Raw genomic sequence first — 25,019 nt, forward strand, 5'->3', positions numbered from 1 at the left:
GTGTGGGAGCTGCCTTCCTGGCACGTCGGTAGCATTGGTGCTCAGCACGGAAAACAAGATCGACGGAAAAAACAAACCAAAGGGAAAAAAAACTGTACACGTTTGTTGATATTCTCCAGTGCTTGATTATCCAACCCAAAATTATCAAAATCAGAAATGGTCCTCAAAAGCAAAATAATCAAATTCATTAGGGGCGAAATGATTATTTTGAATATTGTCGACTTCAGAGCCTAACACCGGGATTTTATCATCAGTTCACCTTGAGGCAATAATTTGCCATCGGTTTGTGTGTAAAAATTAACACGACACGTCCTTCAGCGCTATATTTGAGTAAAATGAAAATAATCATTTTGCATTTGATCCTCAAAATCATCCCCACCAAGATGAAGACGAATATTAATATTGACAACAACGGAGGCGATAATGAACATCAAGCCACGAATGAAGAAAAACAAATCAGTGCCAACATTTCAAAGGGGCGTAATTGCATTTGTAAACAATGGCTTTAGCCGATGATTTCTCGCGAATAAAAGCTCACTTATGAAAAATAACGACACCAATAGGTAGATGAATATTTTCTCTACCATCTAGCATTGTTATTTTGAAGGAGTGAGCTTTAAGATGCGAGAAATCGACAGCAAAAGCCATTGTTTACAAAAGCAATTACGCCCCTTTGAAATGTTGGCACTGAAATGTTGACTACGATACTCAGAGGTTGCCTTGATCAAGAGAATGTTGTTATGTCAAAATTCAGATTCATGCATGTAGTTGGTCTATCTGTTAAGGTTGTCTTCATTTTCAGCTGTGTTGAGTGTAGAAGAAATGATTTTTATCAGCACTGGTCACTGATAGACTTCATTCTAAAAAAAAAAACCTTTGTCAAAATCTCATTAACTTTTTCGTCAATGACAAAGATTCACCTGGTTACAAAAAAGTGTTATTTTCTGCATTCTGAGTTACACTATTGTTATACAAATAGCTCAGGACTTAGATGCTTGTTCACTTTAATGGCTCCATGTAATTGATTTGATTTCGTTTCAAATTTAACTAATAAAACAATCTGCACATGTTCGTCACTGACAGCATTGTCACTGACAATTGACATGGTTTGTCTTGCCATTGACTTTTAGCTCAAATGAGTGACCATAGCAGAAAATTGAATATCGGTGTATATGTTTTGTCGAGATTTTACTGGTGTTTTACGATGATCCAGTCAATCAATACAAAAACATGTATGAGATATAATTTTGTTCTTAAATCCCCCTGTCTTAATAGTTTTGAAATAGTTGTTAAGAGTTTTATTTACGTGCATAGATTGCAAAATCTATGGTTAGAGTATTATCGAGACTTCAACCGTGGCTAAAATAAAATAAAATATGAAATTTAATATACGGTGAATTTACCCTAGAAAATTTACCCGTTCGACAATAAGGCGAAAGGATGCAGTTTCAGGTTGCAGCCAATGGTATTCAAATTTTTTTAGTGGTCTGCTGATTTGCTCTATATGAAAGGTCACATTTTTACTTTCTTTAAAAAATATTTTCGTTACAAAGCTAGAGGGGTGGATTTTGTCATTAAGCAACGCAAATAAAATAATGCAAAAATGTTTCAAATTTTAATTAAAGCAATGGGGCCAAATTATCGACTTTCTCTTTGATTTTTTCTAAGCTCGCATCACAGTCAGTGATGCGTGCTGCCAACAATGTCAATTGACGTAAGATATTATCATTCAAAATAATTCACACGTTATTGTTACGTGAAAAATCACATAGTTAGAGTCACTCTTTTTCCGCTTCTGTCAATTTTACATAATACAAGTAGAGTCTACGTGATACCACGTATGCATCAACGGAAATTCCCTTTGAAATCAGTAGATTTTTTAATGAAACGTACGTTATTTGCACATAAAGGGTGATACGGTCAAAATTTGGTCAATATCAACTTGACGTATTTCTTTCAATTTTGCATTTAAAAAACCTGAACACCCCTCATTTTGAAGGTGTGTGTGTGTAGAATGTTGCTCCTATTTTGATTTTGGAATTCACTCTTCAGTTGTCAAAATGCCGTCCAAGCAAGAAGAGCAGCGTATCAAAATTTTGCTCGCGCATCGCGAAAATCCGAGCTACTCCCACGCAAAGTTGGCAAAATCGCTAAAAGTTGCCAAATCAACCGTTAAAAATGTAATTAAAGTGTTTGGGGAACGTTTGTCGACAGCCAGGAAGTCTGGATCGGGGGGAAATCGAAAACCGGAAGCCGCTGAGACGACAAAGAGAGTTGCCGGTAGTTTCAAGCGAAACCCTAACCTCTCTCTCCGAGATGCCGCAAATAAGCTGGGTGTATCGTCTACAACCGTGCATCGAGCCAAAAAACGAGCCGGACTATCGACTTACAAGAAGGTAGTGACTCCAAATCGCGATGATAAACAAAATACGACGGCCAAAGCGCGATCCCGGAGGCTGTACACGACGATGCTGACGAAGTTTGACTGCGTGGTAATGGACGACGAAACCTACGTCAAAGCCGACTACAAGCAGCTTCCGGGACAGGAGTTTTATACGGCAAAAGGAAGGGGAAAGGTAGCAGATGTTTTCAAGCACATGAAACTGTCAAAGTTCGCAAAGAAATATCTGGTTTGGCAAGCCATCTGTACCTGTGGCTTGAAAAGCAGCATTTTCATAGCTTCCGGGACTGTCAACCAAGAAATTTACGTGAAAGAGTGTTTGAATAAACGTCTGCTGCCTTTCCTGAAGAAACACGGTTGTTCCGTACTGTTTTGGCCGGATTTGGCATCTTGCCATTACGGTAAAAAGGCCATGGAGTGGTACGCCGCCAACAACGTGCAGGTGGTTCCCAAGGACAAGAACCCTCCCAACACGCCAGAGCTCCGCCCAATTGAGAAATACTGGGCTATTGTCAAGCGGAACCTAAAGAAGACCAAAAAAACTGCTAAGGGCGAGCAGCAGTTCAAGGCAAACTGGCTTTCTGCGGCGAAGAAGGTGGACAAGGTGGCTGTACAAAATCTGATGGCAGGGGTCAAGCGTAAGGCCCGGCAATTCGGATTTGGAAAAGCGGAAGCCTAACTGAATATTTTTCCTGAATTTTATACTAATTGAACTTGAAAAAGAAATTTAATTTGATTTTTTAAATAAACGATTTCACCGATTTACACGCGTTTTCCCTTGACCAAATTTTGACCGTATCACCAACAATCAATACGAAACTAACGATTTTAAATTGGCTCACCACTTTAGTAGCCTATTGGTCCCAAGCAAACGATTAACGTACCCTATTCTAGTTGAAATTCTATTACTACACTATGTTTGTTTTGATTCGCTATGAAAGTTTGACAGATAACATCAGGGGTGTGTGGATTCATGCAGAACATGCAGGGGTGAGTGAAATAGCTTGGGACTGCTTGGGACCGTTGTTCTGGTACTGAGTGAGCCAAAAATAATAATGATTTTCTTCGGGACCTACTAGTCTTAGAGTTACCTCTATGGTATCACCCTTTACACAAATTCTATGTGCATTTCACGTAAACCCTACACAGCAAAAAAAGTTGTTGAATATTACATCGAAACTGCTGCAACCAGGTCAATCCATCGGTTGTGTAATTTTACATTGTACAATGTACATCGATTTTGCGAACAAAATTACATCCATTGATGTAATATTGTATCTGCGTTATGCTATTACATCATTATTTCATGCGTCGGCTTGAATTACGTTGATCGATGTTACATTTTCTTTTTGCTGTGTATGTGATTCTCAGATATGAAAAAAAATGAACGACTCACCCATAATGATACACAATATGGTGGCATTGCAATGTGCATGTTTACATACCAGTGAAAGTCTAGATTATTTCATTATCTATTTATTTGTGTGGAATAATTTGGTGTTGTAAGTAGATAACTAAAAAAAATATGTTAGAATAATTTTTAAGTTTTTTTTTTGTTTCAGTATACCGACAAGAAGTACCATGAGTATGCATCCGAGTTAAACTCCCTTACATCATATGGTTCTAACCCCGTTTCCGATACTTATCCCGCTCGAATTTATTTTCCACATGTGTGTAAATCGACCGCAATGAGGATATATTGGAATCAAGGAATACTTGTAATGAGAAATCAATTATACATTTTATTTAAAACGAAATTAAAATCATTGGTGACGATTATAAATTCCATCGACAGAATCACGTAGCTTCTACGTGATAATCCAGTAACCATCTCGCTCACTGAAATGAGTGCTTCCATGTATGAATCACGTAACTCTTACGTGAAAAGTACGATGGAAAAAAAAATTATGGATTTTTTCACGTAGCATTGACGTGAAAATTATTTTGAGTGTAGGTGGGTATATAAATGGTGATACAGCTTTGTCACTATATAGGTCGCGGGGGGGGCGGGGGGGGGGGGTAAAGTGCGGTTTTAGAGCAAATTGTAAACAAGCTCGGTCGCTGTCCCATACAAAAATCCAACATGGCTGAATCATGAATTTGAGACATTAGAACACCTATATGTAGTCACCTTGGTCTAGCGCTGACTTTCACAGGGGTTTGACATATAGCTGAATACACGTACTCAACATCAAAACAACAAAACATATCATGGTACCGCTGAAAACGTTGCAGATGTTCTGTGCGCAGTAAACTTAAGCGATATGACCATAGAGGTAACTCTAAGACCACTGGGTCCCGAAGAAAATCATTATTATTTTTGGCTCACTCAGTACCAGAACAACGGTCCCAAGCAGTCCCAAGCTATTTCACTCACCCCTGCATGTTCTGCATGAATCCACACACCCCTGATGTTATCTGTCAAACTTTCATAGCGAATCAAAACAAACATAGTGTAGTAATAGAATTTCAACTAGAATAGGGTACGTTAATCGTTTGCTTGGGACCAATAGGCTACTAAAGTGGTGAGCCAATTTAAAATCGTTAGTTTCGTATTGATTGTTGATATGACAGCCATATCCATCCCCTGGAATTTCACTTCCGATATTGATATTCGTAGTAAGCATGATATCAGGCGATACGCCTTTGACATTACTATCCATATGAATATCACTAGGGAAAAGATGAAAATCTCACTTTTATCGCAGCAAATCAACTTTTTTGTATAGCCGTTGCATTGCTTTAATATTACTGATGTGTTTTCTAAAGATCGGTACTCGATTAGCTTGAGTATATAAGAAAAAATGTGGTAGAACTTTGAATATCAGTGGTTCCTTTACGATGTCAATGTCATTTGTGCACTGACATTGAGGCGAATGACATTGATATTCTAACTGTGTGAACTGATATTGACATAAGGTGGATTGTGAAATTCAGCATTTTTTAGGTACTGATATTGATATTTTGCAGCACTGATCACAGTTCGACAGAAGATGATGTTAGCTTGCGCCTGAAACAACATACTCAATAGGAAATTCATTTCGTCGACAGAGAGCATGCATAAGGGCGAATACGCGATGATCGATTATCTTCATCGATTTTCTCTTTGCATTGCTACAGCTAAGCGAAACAATTTTCTAGAATTTGTTCAATGCAGAGTAGTAACAGCAACAATCAATACGAAACTAACGATTTTAAATTGGCTCACCACTTTAGTAGCCTATTGGTCCCAAGCAAACGATTAACGTACCCTATTCTAGTTGAAATTCTATTACTACACTATGTTTGTTTTGATTCGCTATGAAAGTTTGACAGATAACATCAGGGGTGTGTGGATTCATGCAGAACATGCAGGGGTGAGTGAAATAGCTTGGGACTGCTTGGGACCGTTGTTCTGGTACTGAGTGAGCCAAAAATAATAATGATTTTCTTCGGGACCCAGTGGTCTTAGAGTTACCTCTATGGTAACAGGTTGTATTGACTATCAAAAGCAACAGCAAACGCACCGAGAAACGTTAAATCTAGCGAGTTATTAACAAAAGAGAAAATCGACGAAGAGAATCGATCATCGCGTATAGGCCCTTATGCATGCTCACTGTCGATTTGCAGTCGGATTATTCGCGAAAGAGAAAAACGATGGAGAGAATCGATCAACAATGATAGGCCCTTTTCTCGTGTTGTGTGAGATCTATAGAGCTTTTTGACGTTTAATCGGCGCACACTACTGCACCATTTCAATCGAACGAGTGCGAGCAAGAGGGAAATATATTAGTGGGAAAACAAACCGTCCATTCATTCATGCGTGCTAGATAGAGAAAAACGATTAAACGTCAAAAAGGTCTATAGATACTGTAGATTCCATAGATAAGCGAAGGCAAAGTATAATGTAGTCAAACGAACTGTCAGTTAGTGTAGCCAAACGAGCATGACGTCATCATTGTGTTGTTTGAGGGAGAAGTATTGTAATATTATGAGCACAAAACGCTTTCCACACTCCGAGCCACACTCCACATTCTGATTTATTTCGCGGACAACGGAAGAAGGATAGATAAAGCAAACCATTCCTCGATTCATAGTTGCAAAGATTTGCTTTGCACTTCATTTTGAATTTTTGCGCACGAAACAAAACAAAACTGCACAACGAAGAGCTTTATGATGGCATGAACTTTTTTCACAGATGCCAGTAAGATCATTTATTTTTCATGGTTACCACAACATCTTTTTGTGCCTCCGCGCTTATCTATGGAATCTATAGTATCTATAATGAGAACTAGTGGCTACTGTCAAAACTGGTGCACATGCCCTATTGAATGTTTAATTTAATTGTAGTGCATCGACATACTTTTCGAACCGAGTCAGCTGCTCAAAGGGCACAAGATCCGCGAGGAAGAATCAATGATGTTTTGCATATACCTATTAATTCAGTTAATAATAATAATCCAGTTAAACTTTTATTGCACACATCACTGTGCTCAGTGTTGATAAGGAACATTGTTAGTTATGACAAGGGGTCTATCGACTGGACGGGGGGACATCACGATGGCTGTCGATGGATGGGTCAACGGTTCGACACTTGGCTGATGGATTCGTTATCTCGCTACGGAAAGGAAATACTACTTTGTCGGATACTTCACGTAGAAAGCATTGGCGGCTCGAGCCATCTGGGGCAGGGGGAAGCCACTCCTGATCATACATTATATTTATGTCTATCTGAACTGTTGACTTAAAAAGTCCACGATAACTAACGATTGTCTAAGTCTAAGAATTTCTAAATTTTGGTGCAAAAAAGCACACTTTCAACGCGTCAAAATTTGTGTCTCGATAACGTTAAGCAGCTGTTTATCAATCTGCGTTGTTGTTTACATATGTTGCATAAACCTGTGTACCGGAAGTACATTTTGTTATAAATCATTTAAATATGATGCATTTCCCTTTAAAATCACAAACATACCGTGGACGAATGGAGCACTATTCCCAACAAGAACCCTCACAACATTGTCGAAGATCATGGAGGAAGTAAGTATTGATATCGGAGCAGTTCAAACCGAAAACCGGAAGTTTGATGAGTAGGTTACCTTACAGGGCATTCTAAAACCTGAACTGTAGACTAAACCTGAACCGGAAGACCACCCAAACTATCGCCAATAAGAAGAATGTCTCAGTTCAAGATTTGGCTAATAAACGATCAAGAAGCAGTATACACCAAAAGGGACTGGCTGCATATGTCAATCCGAGGGCCTGCTGAGTAGAAAATCCTTAAGGGGGTATTCCCGATCTTTTTTTTCAAAAAATCAAATTTTTTTTTTCACGTTTTTTTGTACTTTAGACTATATACTTTCATCCCCCCAAGCCGTTTTCCGATCAGCGAATTCGGTGTCCAGGCATAGCTGACTAATGGTAAGAACCCCCAAATGGTTTTAACTAAAGTCAAAACTTTAAACGCGTTTTTCTCGAAACCACATTTTTTTTATCGGGCGAAGATTTTTCTCAGAAACTATAAGAGATATTGACTTGAATCTTTGCGCATTTTGTTCCTTATTAAATTCTTTGGAGCTTCTCCCACTTTCAGCCAAAAATATTAACATTTAACATTGTTTGAAGCACCTTAAAGCTGAAAAAAAGCGGGCTAAAAATCGCCTGTTTTTTCATCTGGCCGCCATTTTGTTAATTTGCAAGATTTTTTGCTGCCAACGGGAGAAGCTCCAGAGAATCTTATGCAGATTATTAATTTCATCACGAAATCTGCTTCAGATGAAGCCGTTCCGAGAAAAGTCTTCGCCCATCCAGGCGTTTGCGGCGAACAGGGGTCTGTTTGCCGCCATTTTGTGACGTCAATAATGTCTTTTTTTATGTCGAAAAATTTTTATTTGTAAACTTTAATGTTCAATAAACAAGAATCCCAAAGAGTTAGGCGCATTACTATTCATTTTCCTTGAAAAAAATTAATTGAAAAACAGGCCGAAAAAAGGCAAAAGATTGGGAATACCCCCTTAAGCATTCGTTAAGTTGTTAAGTCAAAATGCACAACAAGACTTATATTTACTACACAGCTATAGTGTCGATAAGCCAATTTTAACTGAAAAATTCGTCATAAAGTCTACGGTTTGGCAAGCGATATTTTAATGTGGAATGTTGTCGACGTCATTTGTGACGACGGAGATGATGAACATTTGGTATCAGAGCAAAACTCAAAAGACAGGGTTGCTTGGCACCTACAAAGCAAACGTAGTGCAATATTAAGTGCCTGAAGAGATAAATATTCAGAATTTCCCGGAGACCTGACCAATCAAAACTTTTGGGTTTTGTTCAAAGCATATCTAGAAACACATTAAGACAGCGAATTTAATAAAAAAGTTATTAAGAGATTTAAAAATCGCCACATCAACATCTACATAGAGATCCAGTGACTTGGAAGAACTTACATTTACTTAGCAATCTTTTAGCAACCGAAACTATTTTGCTTTCATTGTGCTTCCATGCGTTGGTCTTAAAATATAAAAAATGGCTGTTTAACTCAAAAAATTGAGATAAAACTTTTAAAGGTCTATGAAGTTAATAACTCTAAAATGAGTGTCAGAAACTTCCACAATTACAAATTAAATTCATTCAAATCTACTAAATTCAAGAGTTATTCAATAACATTACTAATAAGGATTCATTTACCGGTTTCTATTGTTAGTTTTGCGAAGCTCTTGATGCATGCTAGGCAGAAGATTCCAAAGAAGAATGCAGATATTTTCCAAGAAGGAATTTACAAATACCACCAACTATCAACTACCAAGTTATACAAAGTAAATGCTGTTAATCCGATGCAACATGATGATGATTTAACAAAAGTTATAGCGAAAATTGAGAGAAAAAAAACAACTGTGACAATCATTCACCTAGTGGTCTTATCACAAATAATGGATTCAATGGCATTCGGGGATGTCCACCTGCCGTGGTAGCAAAGCTAGCAATTGGCCCGCGCGATGTGGAAAGCCGCTTTGAAGAGGGATGAGCTTGATTAACACAAACATATAATTACAAACACACTTAGCAAAAGTGGGCAAGGCATCAGCTGGACCCGAAATCACCCAAAACCACACAACAAATCTCGAAAACATACGCACACACACATCCACACGCACCCCGATACGTGTGGTGTGGTATGCACACTACGAGCATAGGCACAACTCTAGCTGGCGTCCTCGGGAAAGCGATTTTTTAGTTACATCGGCGCGTTTGGCAGAGGATTGTCGTAAGCGTGAGGAATGCCGGCGCACAATGGCTTTCGAGGGATGATCGCGCCGGCGTCGGCGTCGAGGCGGTGGAACGATAAACGATTGCAATACATACGTAGTCTGCAGAACGGAAGCCCCGGATTTGCTGCGAATGCGCTGTTGCTGCTCGACAGCTGTCGGGATGACGCCGGTGGAGGTCAGGGTCCCACTGGTGTGACCTAGAATGCATGGAAGCTCAGTTTTGGTATGAACCGCAACGGAAATCCACAATCCAAACACATACCTTTACTCGTTCTGGTAGAAGATCTTTCGCTTCGATGCGACCGGCTCGATAACCGTTCGTCGCTTCGGCGGCTTTCGGCAGTGGATGTCTTCGAAACGCTCAGCCGTGGACTGTCTTTGTCCTTTTCTCCTGAGCTGCCATGATACCGGGTGCGCCGAGGTCGTCGTGGTGGCTCCACGGTCGTTGCATTTGGAAGATCTTCCGATGAACTGGCATTGGACTGGTGGAGACGCTCCTTGCTGCACATACGGATCAGACGACGTGATTCGGTTGCCGAACTGGTTAGCTTACGACGGCCGCTACCGTTCATAGAACTGGTGCGAGATTCCGCAAGCTGACTGGAACGGACGGTGGCATTGGTGGTCGTTCGGGGTGGCGATGGTCGGGGGAGACTCTCGTTCGACGATGCAGATGACACTAGAATTTATAAAGAAATGACAAGGGTAGCACAATAGTTTGAGAATAATTTTAGAACTCACCTCTGGTGGTTCGTTGATGCCGCTTCAGACTGTCGTCAAAGTTCTTTGACACCTGTACGCCGCGGGACCTCATAATCTTGTTTGTCGTCGAACACTCGCGAATGGTGCCCAAGGTGACTCCAGAGCCACCACCCGAACTGACGCGGAACTGTTCGTTACTCTGGATGCTTTCTGTGCTTTCAGCATTCGACATGTTGTTGACAACCTGCGAAACGATATCGGTTAACATATAAAACATTTATGGGCTACCTAGGTCTCGAACTAGGTAATGTACGTACATTCAGAATCTCATCAGCGGCGCGAGTTAGCTCTTCGAGTATTTGCTCATCCCGTTTCAAATCTTGCTTGCGATCGTACGCCGGAACCAGCGGGTCCGTCGTTACAGGTTTGACTAGGTTTTCGTAGTGTGGATCCAGGGAGGACATGGTAGAAGTGCTAGTTCCCAGACTGGTCGAAGCAGAAGAGGTACTGGTAGTTTTCTTGACAGCGTCACTATCCACCCTTTGACTGTGACGAAGCAAGTCGGGTTTGTCGTTTGTTAACTGCCATGCCGATACGGGTGTAGTCTGCGGTTTGGCTTGGTTAGTAGTCGAGCTGGATGAAGTTGAAGCCGCAGACGTGGACGTCGACAGAGGGTTCATGTTGATCGAGTTGCGTTTGATGAACGACGACGTGAGGGTCGTCGATCGGGTGAAGGTGGTATTCGTTGCGGACTTAGTCGAATTCGACGCGGTCGAAGTCGACGATTTCGTCGATTCTTGCCTTCTGTTGACACCGAAGAACGATAGTTCATGCTCACGGAGCTGTCGTGCACCGGACGACAGCCGAAGTGAGGCCCGTTCTTCGTTTCGTGCTGTGCCGTTCGTCGTGTCACTAACAGCGTTCGGAATGTGTCGCTTAAAGTGCGGCGATAGCACTGGTTGTGACGGTTCGATCGGTTGCGGTTGTGAAGTTTTCACTGTGAGAGATATCAAAAAATTGAGCTCAAAGTTGACAACTGAATTCTAAGCAACCAATACCTGGACTAGGGGTAGGATGTTTCTTCGTTGGCGTAGGACTTTTCAGGGCAATGGACATTATGTTGCTACTTCTGGACTGCTTTTCGTTGGAGATTGTAGTGGTCGTTACTCCGTTCGTTGAAGGTTTAACAATTTCGAATTCTGAAAAATAAAGTAGTTTTCCATCCAGTTGTTATAGCATTATGGAAACCTCAAGACACACTCATATGTACACGGCGGATGAACTATCAGAAAATTTGGTGCGTGCACTCACATACCTACCTGACGTCGAGTTGACTGTAATTTTAACGTCCTGATCGCGGTACTTTTGAATGCTTCGTTTAGCTTTGATACGGCTCCAGCTGCCGGATAGTTCGCTGCCTCCTTTCTCTTCACCGACGCCACCCCCTGCCAGGTTTCCCAAGTACAGTTTAACCTCTTCGTCGGCCTTCGCGCTATCATCACTGTCGTACTGCTCGGCGGCATCGTAAAGCCGCTTCAGCTGCGTGAGCTGATGACTCAGTACACTCGATCCGAGCTTTTTCATCCTTGGCGCTGCCACCGGTTTGGAGGCAACACTCGAAACCATACTGACCGATGAGAACTCATCCGTAGTGCTGGATCGTCGGATGCTATTCTTGCTAATGTATGCTTCAAAGTCCGATAGCCGAGATTCGCTGGTGAAGCTTCGTCTGGCCACGGGGATGGGTCCTTGGTAGCGAGGTTCGTCGTCGTCAATATCTCCATCCAGGGAGGCAGCGTACTTGGCTACCCTTAGCTTCGGGGTATCCTTGTAGATGCTGCTGGCAGAGTTCGACTTGGCAATCGTGCTTGAAATCAACTGGAAAGCCGAACGCGGTTCATCGCCACCATTGCTGTCCAGCGACTCGCGACGAGCAGTTTCCAATTTTTTCATAGCTTCGTCGAACTGATTTGCCGAACGCATCGTGCGCATTATGAGTGACGTGGACTTGAGCTGATTGCGTTCTTGTCCGGAGGGGTTGGAACTCTTCGTCATATCTATCAGAATTTTCGTCGTAGACTTCGGGATCAATTCAGAGGACTCTGTAACATTGCAGCAAGGAAGACACAATGTGCAAGAGAAAAATGGTTGATTTAGACCAGCGTGGATGACTTTATTACAAGTTTAGTACTGATTTGGTCCAATTAAGCGTGCGAATAGAAGCATTAGGAACAGAGTAGTATTAAGGGGTGCTGCGATAGTTCATCCTTGGATAGATGTGAAGCATTCTACGATAAAGACCTATTCCTAACAGAACTTACCGTCAGATTTCCAGGCTGTATGAGTTGGTTGAGTGAGGTTGATTTTTGTGGAAAAGCTACCACTAGATGCAACCTCTTTCTCTTCCGTAGACTGATGTTTTTCGTCGGATTCTCCATTCCAGTAGTTTAGTTCCGTAGATACCGGTCGTAGTTTGACTCCCCACAGACTTTCACTGTTCTCCATGTTCTCTCCCAAGACGTACGGTTTCGGTTTAACTGGTTTGTTCTTCAGAATACCGCGAAGTGAGATCTCATCTGCGGACTGACCATCACTGTCATCTGATGTGGTCAAGGTTCTACGGGGACTAGGTTCTGGACGACCCACGGTAGTGGTCACTACGGAAGGTGCTGTATACACTGGATTCTCCTTCAAGTCTGCTTCGTTAACTCCCTTCTCCAGGTCTCCAAAATGAGTCACAGGAACGCCAGAGCTTATCGCCTGAAGATATGAAGATCCTATCGATCCACCTGAAGATCTACGCCTTCTGCGAAAGTTGTTCGTCGGTGGGGGTTTCTCATCGGTTTCGACTATGTTCACTCGGCCGGAATCTGCGGTAAAGTGAACCTCCGTCTTGCAGAATTCAACCTTTTTCTTGTTTCGGCTCAAGTCATCGATAATCGTCTGACTAAATCCGTTCACACTAACCGAAGTCTTCTTCTCAAACATAGTTTTCAAGCTGTCACGTACGTAACTCGTTTCATCAACGGCGATTGAGTGTCGTTTAACCTCTTCCTCTCGGTAGCTTGTCTTCACACTTTCCTGTGCTTCGTTTGTGATCTTAATCACCATTGCAGAACTTGTCGGGTTTTCTTGCTGCTCTCCCAGCGTCACGATCGTTCGTCTTGGAACAGATACATTCTCCGTACCGCCACTGGACCAACTAGAACTTAGATCCGTCGATCGACCAATACCGCTGTCGGTCGATGAATCCATTTTGGGCATAAAAGTGGATGGTTGATTCATCCGTTCGAATCCGTACGATTTTCTTCTCGAGTGCCAATCTTCAGAATTACTATCAGTAGAGCCCTTCCTGTTGGACTCCAAACTGTTGCTCTTGTACGAATCCGACGAACTACTCGTCTTTAGCTGACCCATTCTCGTCTCCATCTCAGTGATCGTAACCGAATCATCATCTTCCTTGCGATCATCGCCTGGACTCATATCGTCCCGGTAGAGAGACTCGTTGCTCAATCTTCGCAATTTTCCACGAATTTCTTTGAGCGATTCTGCAGTCAGGAAGGAAGCTGCATTCGGTTTGGGAGTTGTAGGTGTACGAGGTGCTTCCATTTTCGGAGAAGGCGTTTCCGAGACGCTGTTCAGGATGTTATCCAGAGCCACGAAATCTATGTGATTGTTCCTCATGGCTGTATTCAGACGGCGACCGTTTTCTAATTCTTGACGAATTTTCTGGACGCTCACCGAGTTCTCCGGAAGATCTGCTGGACGGGTACTGATTCTGTCGATGATGAATAATGTGCAGATGTAGATCACAACCAACGCCATACACTGGCTAGAGCTAAAAATAAAATAAAATAAACCACTTACTTTGGTGCGGTTTTCCTTGGAAATTGCAGTGAGCGTCGGATTTTGCTGACTCGCTTCCACTGCGTGGGTTCGACGTCGTCATCGAAGTTGGTTTCGTCACGTTCGGTGGATAGGTCCTCGATCGAAACGCTTTTACCACGGATCAGGAAGCTGTAAGATAGAAAGACGAAATTAGTGCAAACAAAAGAAGGAGAACAAACATTCCCTTGTCCCGATATATGCTAATTTAGATCGCTGACCTAAAATTAAGTGGTTCCCATCAAATCGGATTTGAAATTAATTTAATTCAATAGACCCAAAACCTCAACGCTGCTGTTGATTTCTGATCGAACTGACTCACGCGTTCTGCTTTCTCGAGTACTTAGCTTCGAGTAGGCATACCTAGTAGTTAAGCAGATGCTAATTATTCTACAGCAAAGAGTGCCTCCGGGGTGCCTGCATTAGCAGCAGCAGCAGCAGCACGCCATCAAATGTTGACGATCTTAGCTGGCTGATGCTTGGTACTGCGGACTGAGCTGTAAACCTATGCATAGCCTACTCAGCTCAACTCTGGGGCACCTTGTTCGCGCGATCGCACTCAAGCCTCACATTTGGCTTTGATCGTCGGCGAAGAGATCTGACTGAGTTGAGTAGGCGCGCGCGCCCGAATGAGTAAGCGAGCGAGCGAGCGAGAGCAAAAGCACAAGCAAGGAGTCGTGCGCGGTTGGTGGTGGGTCATAAACCATTCACTTCGATCGGATCGTTTGCTCAAATAGCTCGGCGACGGCTCGTGCGAGAATATTACGAGCAGCGGTGCCAGATGGTGGACAATCTTGGGGGGTCCATTAGTTCTTCTTGGTAATGGTGACACAAAAAATCGTGAAAAGCTGTTTCCCAGGAACAGTTTTGGTTTTATCCAAGTTTTATAGACCATGATTTGGACGTGAAGAATACTTTGAAGCCTTAACGGTAAGGTTTCAATGTTACTTAGGTTGCTGTACAACATCTTATGTTTGGATTAAGCAAACAAGTTTAAATAGCTGCCATTTCAATCTGAGTGTAGTTTTTTTTAAAGACGTTGTACTTGGTGCAATATAGGGGAAATGGATGTTATCTTGGCCTAATGGTCCTAATTTGGGCCCATACATAAATTCAGCAATCGAATAATTGTTCAATAGCGACCAAAAATATACATTAGTACCGTCCCAATGACACGTTCATCTAGATAACATTGATAAATAGCAGATTTTTAGCAATGGGCCAATCTTAAATCCATAGGCCAATATTAGAGCCATTTCCCCTACATAGTTAGTTTGGGATTTTTCAATAAACGAAGGCTAAATTTTACTAGATTCGAGCTGCGATGTAAGATATTTTTTCAACTTTGGGTAAACTTGGGTTCAATTCGCAGAAACTTGAGAAGGATGATTTTCCTTTTTGATTTTTCTACTCTCTTTAAAAGCTATCGTCGGGTTAACTCGATGTGTGCTATTACTATTCAGACCATTATTGAGGTTCGATCCTATTTGTTTGAAGAGTTTGTCTGTGGTATTTATTTCTTAGACGTGAATCATCCTTTGTGTCCGTCGTTTAATAATGGTCTCGAAAATTTCGTGGAATTTCCAAGGTTGAAAGTATTTCTGGTATTCTGGTAAAGTATTCTGGTTTGCAATGCCGAGTTGATAAAACGTTGAGTAGATCATATATCACGAATTACCAAATAGTGTTAAAGTCAGTCCTCTCAGTGTCCCTGTAGTGTCCATGAGTAACCAGCATCGATAGCCTGTTTGTTTTTCATTTATTAAAACTAAGAGGGCACATACATATCTATCAACATGTGCTTAAAAACTGTGCTCCAAAATGCCTTAAACGAATTTATGGACGTCCTTCCATAACTGTGCGCTCATATGAGCAAAATTAAGCTGCATACATTAAACATAATGTAGATTCATGCAATAAAATATAATCCAAACATTTAATAATAGTGTTGGCATGTCAATATTTTAGGAAAATTATTAGAATTTTATAGAAGTTTTGAGAAATTTAGGGAAGTTAAGAAAAAAACCAGAGAAGTAGGAGCTTGTTAGAGCAATTCCTACAACTTCAGGAATGTTCCAAGAACGTTGAGAAATATTCGTAATATACAGACCTCAGACTTCAGGTACGTTCCGAGAACTACAGAAAAGTTCTGAACTTTGAGATCTTTCAAGGGTAAATTCCGAAAACTACAGGGTAGTTAAATGAACTTCAGGAAATATTCGTGAACTGAACTGAAGCACAGAGAACTTCGCGTCAGTTTTAATTAACTTCAGTAAAATTTCAGGAACTTTGGAAATGTGGAAACTTTAGTGAAGCTCCAAAAATTTCGGGAAACATTTGAGAACACAAGGACCGATCTATTAAATTCAGAAAAAATGGAGGAATTTTACAGATTTTCCAATGACATAGTCCAGAAAACATTACAAGAATTGAGAGACCCATGAAAGTCAGAAAAATTGGGGATTTTTAATGAAGTTCCGAGCACTTCAGGAAAAATTTCAAAACTTTATGTTCGTTCTTATAACATCAGCAAAAAATATGAGAACCTTCAAGAATGACAATTTCATTAAAATACTAAGGATTTCTAAAACTTGAGGGTGGCCCAGAAGACTTCAAGAACGTTTAGAACTATTGGCAAGTTTTAAGATCATTTTGATAAGTTCCGATAGCTTCAGGGCAGTTCAATAGATTTCAGGAAAATTGCTAAACATTTAATGAAGATAAATGTGCATCAGGGCAGGCTCATTAACTTCAGAAAAGTTGCAGAAACAGAAATTGCCAACACTTAAGTTGAGTTAAAAGATCTTAAAGGGAGTTACGTAGCTTCGGGCATTTCTGAGAACTCAGACCCTGACTATCAGGAAAATTGAGGGAATTTTAGGGAAGATCCGAGAACACTACAGAAAACTTCACGTCAGCTTTATTAACTAAATTAAAAATTCAGGAACTTTACAGATTTTCCAAGCACAAAGTCCAGAAAACTTTACAGAAATTTTGAGTCCCATGAAAGTCAGGAAAACTGGAGGATTTTTATTGAAGTTCCGAGAGCTTCAGGAAAAATGTATGTTTGTTCCATTAGATTCAGAAAAAAATATAGTAACCTTCAAGAATGGGAACTTCTTGAAATGTCTAAGAATTTAGAAGATGTTTCAAAAACTTGAGGGTGGTCCCGAAAACTTCAAGAACGTCCAGAACTAAGAGAGAGTTTAAAGATCATTCAGATAAGTTCCGATAGCTTTAAGGAAGCTCAATAGATTTCAGGAAAATTGCTAAAAATTATATGAAGATCAAAGTGCATCAGGGCAGTCTCATTAACTTCAGAAAACTTGCAGACACTTAACAGAAGTTGCCAACACTTAAGTTGAGTTAAAATCTCTTTAAGGGAGTTACCTTGCTTCGAGCAGTTCTGAGAACTCAGACCCTGGTTATCAAGAACATTGAGGAAATATTAAGGAAGTTCCGAGAACACTATAGAAAAGTTCAGAAGTTTAAGATCTTTAAGGGTCAATTCCGAAAACTACAGTAAAATTGGGTGAACTTGAATGAAGAACAGAGAACTTCGCGTCAGTATTATTAACTTCATTACAAATTCAAAAACTTTACAAAGAAACATTTGAGAACTCAGTATTATTAACTTCATTACAAATTCAGGAACTTTACAAAGAAACATTTGAGAACTTAATGACCGTTCAATAACTTCAGAAAAATTCAGAAACTTTACAGATTTTTCAAGCACAAAGTCCAGAAAACTTTACAGAAATTGAGAGTCCTATGAGAGTCAGGGAAATTGGATGATTTTTATTGAAGTTCCGAGAACTTCAGGAAAAATTTCAAAACTTAATGTTTGTTCCATTAGATTAAGAAAAAAAAATATGGTAACCTTCAAGAATGAAAATTTCTTGGAATTTCTAAGAATTTAGAAGATGTTTCGAAAACTTGAGGGTGGTCCCGAAAGCTTCAAGAACGTCCAGAAACCCGGGCAAGCTTTAAGATCATTCAGATAAGTTCCGATAGCTTCAAGGCAGTTCGATAGATTTCATAAAAGTTCCTTAAAATTCAATGAAGGTCAAAGGGGATCAGGGCAGTCCAATTAATTTTAGGAAAAATGCAGGAACTTAACAGAAGTTGCCAATACTTGAGTTGAGCTAATATATTTTAAAGGGAGCTACGTAGCTTCGAGTAGTTCCGAGAACTCAGACCATGATTATCAGGAAAATTGAGAGAATTCTAGGGAAGTTCCGAGAACTCCAGATAAATGTCGAGAACCTTATGGTTCTCGTTATTTAATTAATTGCAGGAACTACCAAGAAGTGCTGAGGAATTATAGAGTATTCCGAGGATTTCAGCGATGTTCAAACTGTGGGGCCTTCAGAGAAGTTTCATGGACATCAGGAAAATTTTTGGAACGTAAAAGATGTTCCGAGATATTTTTGAAAACTTAGGGAACTTCATGAAGTGACGAAAACACCAGCCTAGTCCGCATTATCCCAAATTACCACTGCGTTCGAAGTCATTCAAAATATCAGCTTTAACTTTAAATCCCTATAAATTCGAATTTTCATTTCGATTTTATTTTGCGAATGTTCCTGTTCATGTCTTATCGCCTCTGATGTTCCTGGCATGCAGATGAACTTTTTTTTGAAAATTGGTTCTAAAGTGATGTTATCAACTGCCCATTCAATTTCTCTAATGACATGAAAATCTCCGTCTCCAAAGTCCATCTATTATAGTGCGTAGTGAACTTTTTAACTGTAAGACTGTCGAGACTACGAGAAAGTCACCGCTCCATGATCGAACGTTTTTGTATGCTCTTTCTTTGCCTTATGAAGATTCCTGAATTCAAACAAGGTTCCCTAAACTTCAACAATGTTCGTCAAACAGTAGTTCCTACTCCTACGAAGTTTTTCCGAATTTTTACTAAGTTCTCTGCACTTTGACTATATGTTTAGTATTACTTCTGCGAGAAGTCAACGATTTACATAGTTGAAGATGCTAATTTCAAATAACAGACTAAAGTGGTAATTTTTATACGATAGAAGAAGAGATGAAAGTATAGAATTGATAGTTCCGTTTAGAGTACGGCAGTGTGAAAATTGCATATAGAGAGTAGAAACCGAGCAAGGACAACTTTAGGAAGGTACAAATCGGTTTTGAACATATCTCTTTACCAAACTTCCCTTTTGGAGAGGGATGGTGAGGGGTGTCCCCCCCGCCACCACTGGCAAAAAGTTGTCCTAACTTGCTTTCTACTCTCTATATGCAATTGTCACACTGCCGTACTCTAAACGGAACTATCAATTCTATACTTTCATCTCCTCTTCTATCGTATAAAAATTACCACTTTAGTCTGTTATTTGAAATTAGCATCTTCAACTATAAAGTTCTCTGAATTTCTACGAAATTATCTGAAACTCTTTGAAGTTTTCCGAACCCTGAACATGGACACAGTTTCTGTAGAATTACGAAGCTCGATGTAGTTGTACCCATTGACGTAGCTTATGGGGGTGCCTAGGGTGCCTAACTCCTCCAGAATGATCCAAGCTCCATGAGATTTTTTTAAGATTCTAATACCGACAATTTTAATTATATAAATCTTCAAACAATTCTGGAAGTGGCCTAGATCATTCTGGAGGGGACCAGCCACCCTAGGCACCCTAGGCACCCCTATTAGCTACGCCAATGTGTGTGGTCAATCTAACCCCCACTGGCCGGCAGTGGTATTATAGAAGAAATTTGCTAGCAATAATCCTTCACCAAATTCCTTCCAAAAGCATCGGTTTGTTCACTCGCGGTAATCTAAAAAATCCTTTTGTTGCTTTTTTACAACCGAACAGAACATCTTTAATCACACGCATAGTTGGTTATTTCCACAGAGTTTTTGCTTAACACTGAGAACATTTCCGAAAGAAAAGCCTAAAACCAGGTCTTTTTGTATGTGTGCAACCAATCTCTTCCATCGAATAATTGATAATATCCAAAAACATGATTAAAAATCCAACTGAAATCATCAAAACATTTTTTCGTGTGTATTGCCCGGAAGGCAGAACGCCAGCACCAGGAAACGAAACGGGGAAGGTGGAGCACCAAAACAAGCAAAAAAAAAACTGACAAACGCGACGCCACAACTACTCGATTCAAATTCTTGTCTAAGAATTTTCACAATAAATACAGTTTTAATTAAATGGAATTTCATTTCCACTTATGCACACGCAAACACGATTGTTAATTTGACTTGGTAGCAGGGTGACCATACCTACCGATTTAACGGTAGTCCTACCACAGACGAAAGGTTCAAAACTACCGATTTTCTACTTTTCCTACCGAGATTCACAGATTTTAAGTAATCTTGAAAAATGTTCAATACCTATGTTTTGTTTTCCGTGTAGTCAGTCAATTTGATCGAACACAATGCGTTTTGCAACTTCATTGCAAACGGATGAGTTTTTTTTGCGTTTAATCGACTTTCTCTGTCTGTCTTCAAGCGGAGATGCTATTTTCTGTTTCTCCCTTTTTGGATATAATGAGTCACGCCAAGAGAAAAACAATTGAACTCGCATCACGGTTTTCGAAAGATTCCCTTTCTTTTCACTTGGCAACAGAGGACTTCTACACGAGGGGTTTCTACCAGCGTTAATTAACGGTCAGTGGCAGTCAGATTACCGAAAATTACTCAGATTACTTTTCTGGGGGCAAGACAGCTGTTGATCATGAGTAATATTTGAGTTAATTTTGAGCAACTCTGAGTAACTCGTTTTTCTCAACATGCAATGCACAGCAACACAGCAACCATGTTGTGTTTATTCCCCAACTGTCAAAGAAAGACGTTCAACGGTGATTAATATTTCTAAATTCTGCAGCTTTCCATTGTCGAAAGGTGAATCCTGATGAATGTGGGTATCGTAGTGGAATAGATGTATAAATAAAGAGAATGGTGAATTACACTGGATAACCATCCATAGATAGATCCCAATGACCATCCTACTGCTTCGTGCCAATCTTTTGTTAACCGTTTTCATCCGAATCTAGTGCAGGCTGATATCGGTCGACGTTAACCACAGCATTTGCAGATTCAAAATATTATATGTCGAAGTAAATTTGGTTAAATTAACCACAGTTTGAATCTTCGACAGGCATCGAAGTTACAACTACTACTTTGTAATAGTATTCTCTGACTTGTGTCTGAATGCCCAAGAATTAATGCAGAACTTTGAGGCAGTAACCTCATAGTTCTGCAATAATTCTTGGGTATTCAGAGAAGTCTAGAAAAAAAAGCTGGTTGCCATGATTTTCAGAAAAAAATATTTATAGGCATTTCTATTTGCCACTAAGTTTGACCCGAGATCAATAGAAAAGCAATACATTGTCATCGTATAGCCATATTTAAAATTTTATGTTTCCATAAAACCAAATCCAGCTCTCATCCATTTTGAATTCTCAACTTATTCATTCTTATTTAAAATGATGCAATTTGCAATTGTAGACATGTAGAACCTCTGATTTGCCAAGCACATAAAGGCCCCATAAAGCACGTCTTGCCGGATGATACGGATACATTTTTCATGTTAGGCCATCTTCGGATATGGCATTTTTACCTTATTTCCCTTGAAAGCAAAGTTCTTAGATTTCGCTTAGATTTCATGCTGTGAATGAATTGAATTGATTAAATAGCGATTTGTATCAAGAAATTGATAAAATAATTCAGATTCTCCTTCTCCTCTGACCCATAATGTTTATTCACACAGTGATTTGTATTTGTTGATGTACCAATACAAGGCCAGACTACTTTGGTCATTGTTTAGTAATTATGAGTTGCTCAAATTTACTCAGAGCAAAAATATTAACTTTGAGTACAGCTGGCTTGCCCCTAGTTACTTTTCAATTAATTAAAATTACTTTTATTACTATAGATAACCGAAATTACTACGATTAATTTTAGGAATTACTTTGAAATCACTCAATTATTCAATGATTAACACTGTTTCCAACGATGGAATTTTTAGAGAAATACAACGACATTCAAGCTCAATTAATAACAATGAGCTGCACAGCATAAACCAAAACTGGAATCATGTTAAACTCATATTTCAAACTGAGTTTAAAAAAAGTTTAATTGAAAAATCGGAATTTGAAAGCTTTACTGTAAATACTGTATTTCAATATAGCGAGATTCGTCTGTTGCTATTATTTTGATTGAGATTTTGACATTTACGCGCACTGATGTCATGATGTCGTAGATAAAAAATATTCGAAACGAAACAAAAAATAGTAGAAATTCTCATTATTGATCATTCCCAAACGTGTCCCATGACAATTTAATGCTCACTGCGTGATTATGATCATTTCTTCGATTATATTTTATATTTTATTGCAATACCTTTCGTGGACCTTGATAGCATCGTAATGTTTGTTTATTTTGCACGATAGGTAGCCGGTTTGACAGATCAATAGGTAGACTTGGCTTCACTCTTGGCGTGACTCATTATACACGGTTAGAAAAAGTACCCAAAATTAAGTTCTTTTCACTCATCTCGGCACTATAGTGCAGGAACCCAAAAGTAGGTAAAGCGGGTCAAAGTAATTTTCATTTACTTGTGTGCAGTTCGTATGGAATTTTCCACTGTCTTTTTAACCAAAAGTAACTTAGTTGTAACCAACAGTAGGTGAATATGATTATACTCAACGTTAGGTTCCCACACTTTACTACCCCTGTTGGGTGGTTTTGCTCCTCCGTTTTTGACAACATTAGTAGGAGAAAAGGAGACAAACTAGTCAAAAGTAGGTAAAAGTGAACTGGCCGTTGGGTACTTTTTTCTTACCGTGTACACCGACTCTAGATTAGACCTGATTAGACTATCCAATGTGTGAGGTTGAAGGACTGATGGCTCGGTTCGAAAGTCCAAAATTGCGCGTGATTTGTTTTCATCCTTCCACCGCTCAGAAAGGTTTTAAGTTTCGGGAAGCCTTTTTAAGACGGCCTACCGATAAATACCGATAAAAGTTTTGAGAAGCTAGCGATAATGATAAAATTATCTGGTCACCCTGCTTGGTAGGTACAAATTGGAAAATACGAGGAAAATACACGTAATCAGCGACAACGAAAACAAAACCTACCGTTCGCGGGCAAAGCCTACTACGCTTTTACGAAGTTCGATGGAGTTTAAGAAAAAAAAATCCTGAACTTAAGCGAGTTTCAACAAGTTTCCAAAAAATTATAAAACTACAATGTAGTTCCCTGAATTTCTACGAAGTTTTCTAAAATGCTGCGAAGTATCCTGAAGATCTATGAAGTTCCTTGAAGTTCTATAACATCCCCTGAACTTATACGAATGTCCCCGAACTTCTATAAAGTTCTCTGAAATCAAATTGTTGGCTCTTGATTTCTAGGAAGTTCCCACATAAGTTATGTTTGTCAAAAAATTTCGTAATAGTCCATGTGTTGGTAAAAACTGTTTTGTCGTGCTTTAGAATTGCATTGATTGGATACTGGACTGATGCAAAATTTGAAAATTTCGCTCCATAGTGCTCAAACGGTTTCAAATCGAATGCTGAATAACCTCTCAAAATTTGCATAACTTTTTTTAAGAAACTGACAAGGCACAATCTATTTGAAGTTTCTATGGAAATTATTTTAGGAAAAACAAGCTTATTATTCATTGTTGTCTAACCTTTTCCCATTTTACACTGTCAAAAAGTTCTATAACTATTCTTATAGCAAATATACTCAGCTACAACTTTGCGTTAGATCGTTTTTCAGTCAAATTACACAGTTATTAATTGTCTAAGAGATTGATAATCGTATGGCATGATCAAGCAGCTGTTTTGTGGGCAACACTGTATTATGTAGTGTGGCATAGTAGCCATGACATTTGTGCTCTTTTCTACGCGCCAGAAACACCAATGGTGCCTGCTGATCAATTGATTGAGCATAATCATAAGAGATCAGTGACTTGATTCATTAATAACTTTTGTTCTTTACATTTGATCGAACAGTAATTCTAAACAAAGTCGTAGTTGAGGTAATTTCCTATAAGCACAGTTATTATTTTCTATAGCAGAGTGGTATGGAGAATTGGTAGATGGATATGAACAAAAAAGTAAGATTCCCCTTGATAATTTCCATATAAATTTAAGATGGTTTGTGCCAAGTCAGTTTCTTATTAAATTAGCTCAAATTTTGGTAGACTAATCAGGACCCGATTCTGAACCGTTTGAGCAAAATTTGGAGCGAAAATTTTAAATTTTGCATCAGTCTATTGGATATACTAATGGGTAAGAATAATGCATACCTGAGAACGTAAGGAATGGTTAGGAAATAACACAGAGGGAGAGCTACCCAAGTAACCAACAAGCCCGCTAATCGCCCTTTTTGCAATATAGAGCTGATATACGACTGATATAAAATTTGGAAGCCTTACCTAATATTGCAAAAAGGGCGATTAGCGTGCTATTAGCGGACATGGTGGTTACTTGGGTATGGAGCCACGATAGAAGTTGGCGACCACCGGAAGGAGTAGGCATTTTACAAAATACCTTTAGCTAATCCAAGGAAGGACTCTAAAAACTACAAATGCCGAGTTTTTTTTTCATCAGTGGAGACTAGCTTTATAAAGTATGTACTTCCAATCGTCTGAACAATGAATTTCTACGGATTTTCGATAAACTGTAAAAGATAGACATCTCACAATGGCTCAACCTGGTTTTCGTCTATGTACCATCTACATTTTCGATTATAAAATTTGATCACTCCTAGATCGTCTTTTTCACGAATTCTTCTTTTACAACGATAA

General features: G+C 39.7%; 1 protein-coding gene across 4 annotated transcripts in view; it reads right to left on the minus strand.

Moving 5' to 3' along the window:
• Positions 1–25,019, minus strand: part of LOC135703520 (mucin-2) — a 315,489-nt gene that overhangs the window by 13,843 nt on the left and 276,627 nt on the right. For 3 of the 4 annotated variants that reach the window (XM_065224751.1, XM_065224752.1, XM_065224750.1), the window contains 8 exons: positions 14,215–14,364; positions 12,669–14,125; positions 11,667–12,449; positions 11,406–11,546; positions 10,665–11,344; positions 10,387–10,591; positions 9,908–10,324; positions 9,740–9,842 (listed from right to left, as the gene is read on the minus strand). In XM_065224751.1, the coding sequence (XP_065080823.1) occupies positions 9,740–9,842; positions 9,908–10,324; positions 10,387–10,591; positions 10,665–11,344; positions 11,406–11,546; positions 11,667–12,449; positions 12,669–14,125; positions 14,215–14,364 (3,936 nt within the window). The remainder of the gene's footprint in view (positions 1–9,739; positions 9,843–9,907; positions 10,325–10,386; positions 10,592–10,664; positions 11,345–11,405; positions 11,547–11,666; positions 12,450–12,668; positions 14,126–14,214; positions 14,365–25,019) is intronic. The other variant, XM_065224753.1, reaches the window with a different exon arrangement.

This window comes from Ochlerotatus camptorhynchus, unplaced genomic scaffold, assembly GCF_037179485.1.
Source record: "Ochlerotatus camptorhynchus isolate MF236.1 unplaced genomic scaffold, CSIRO-AGI_Acam_v1.1 ptg000215l, whole genome shotgun sequence".
NCBI lineage: Eukaryota > Metazoa > Arthropoda > Insecta > Diptera > Culicidae > Ochlerotatus > Ochlerotatus camptorhynchus.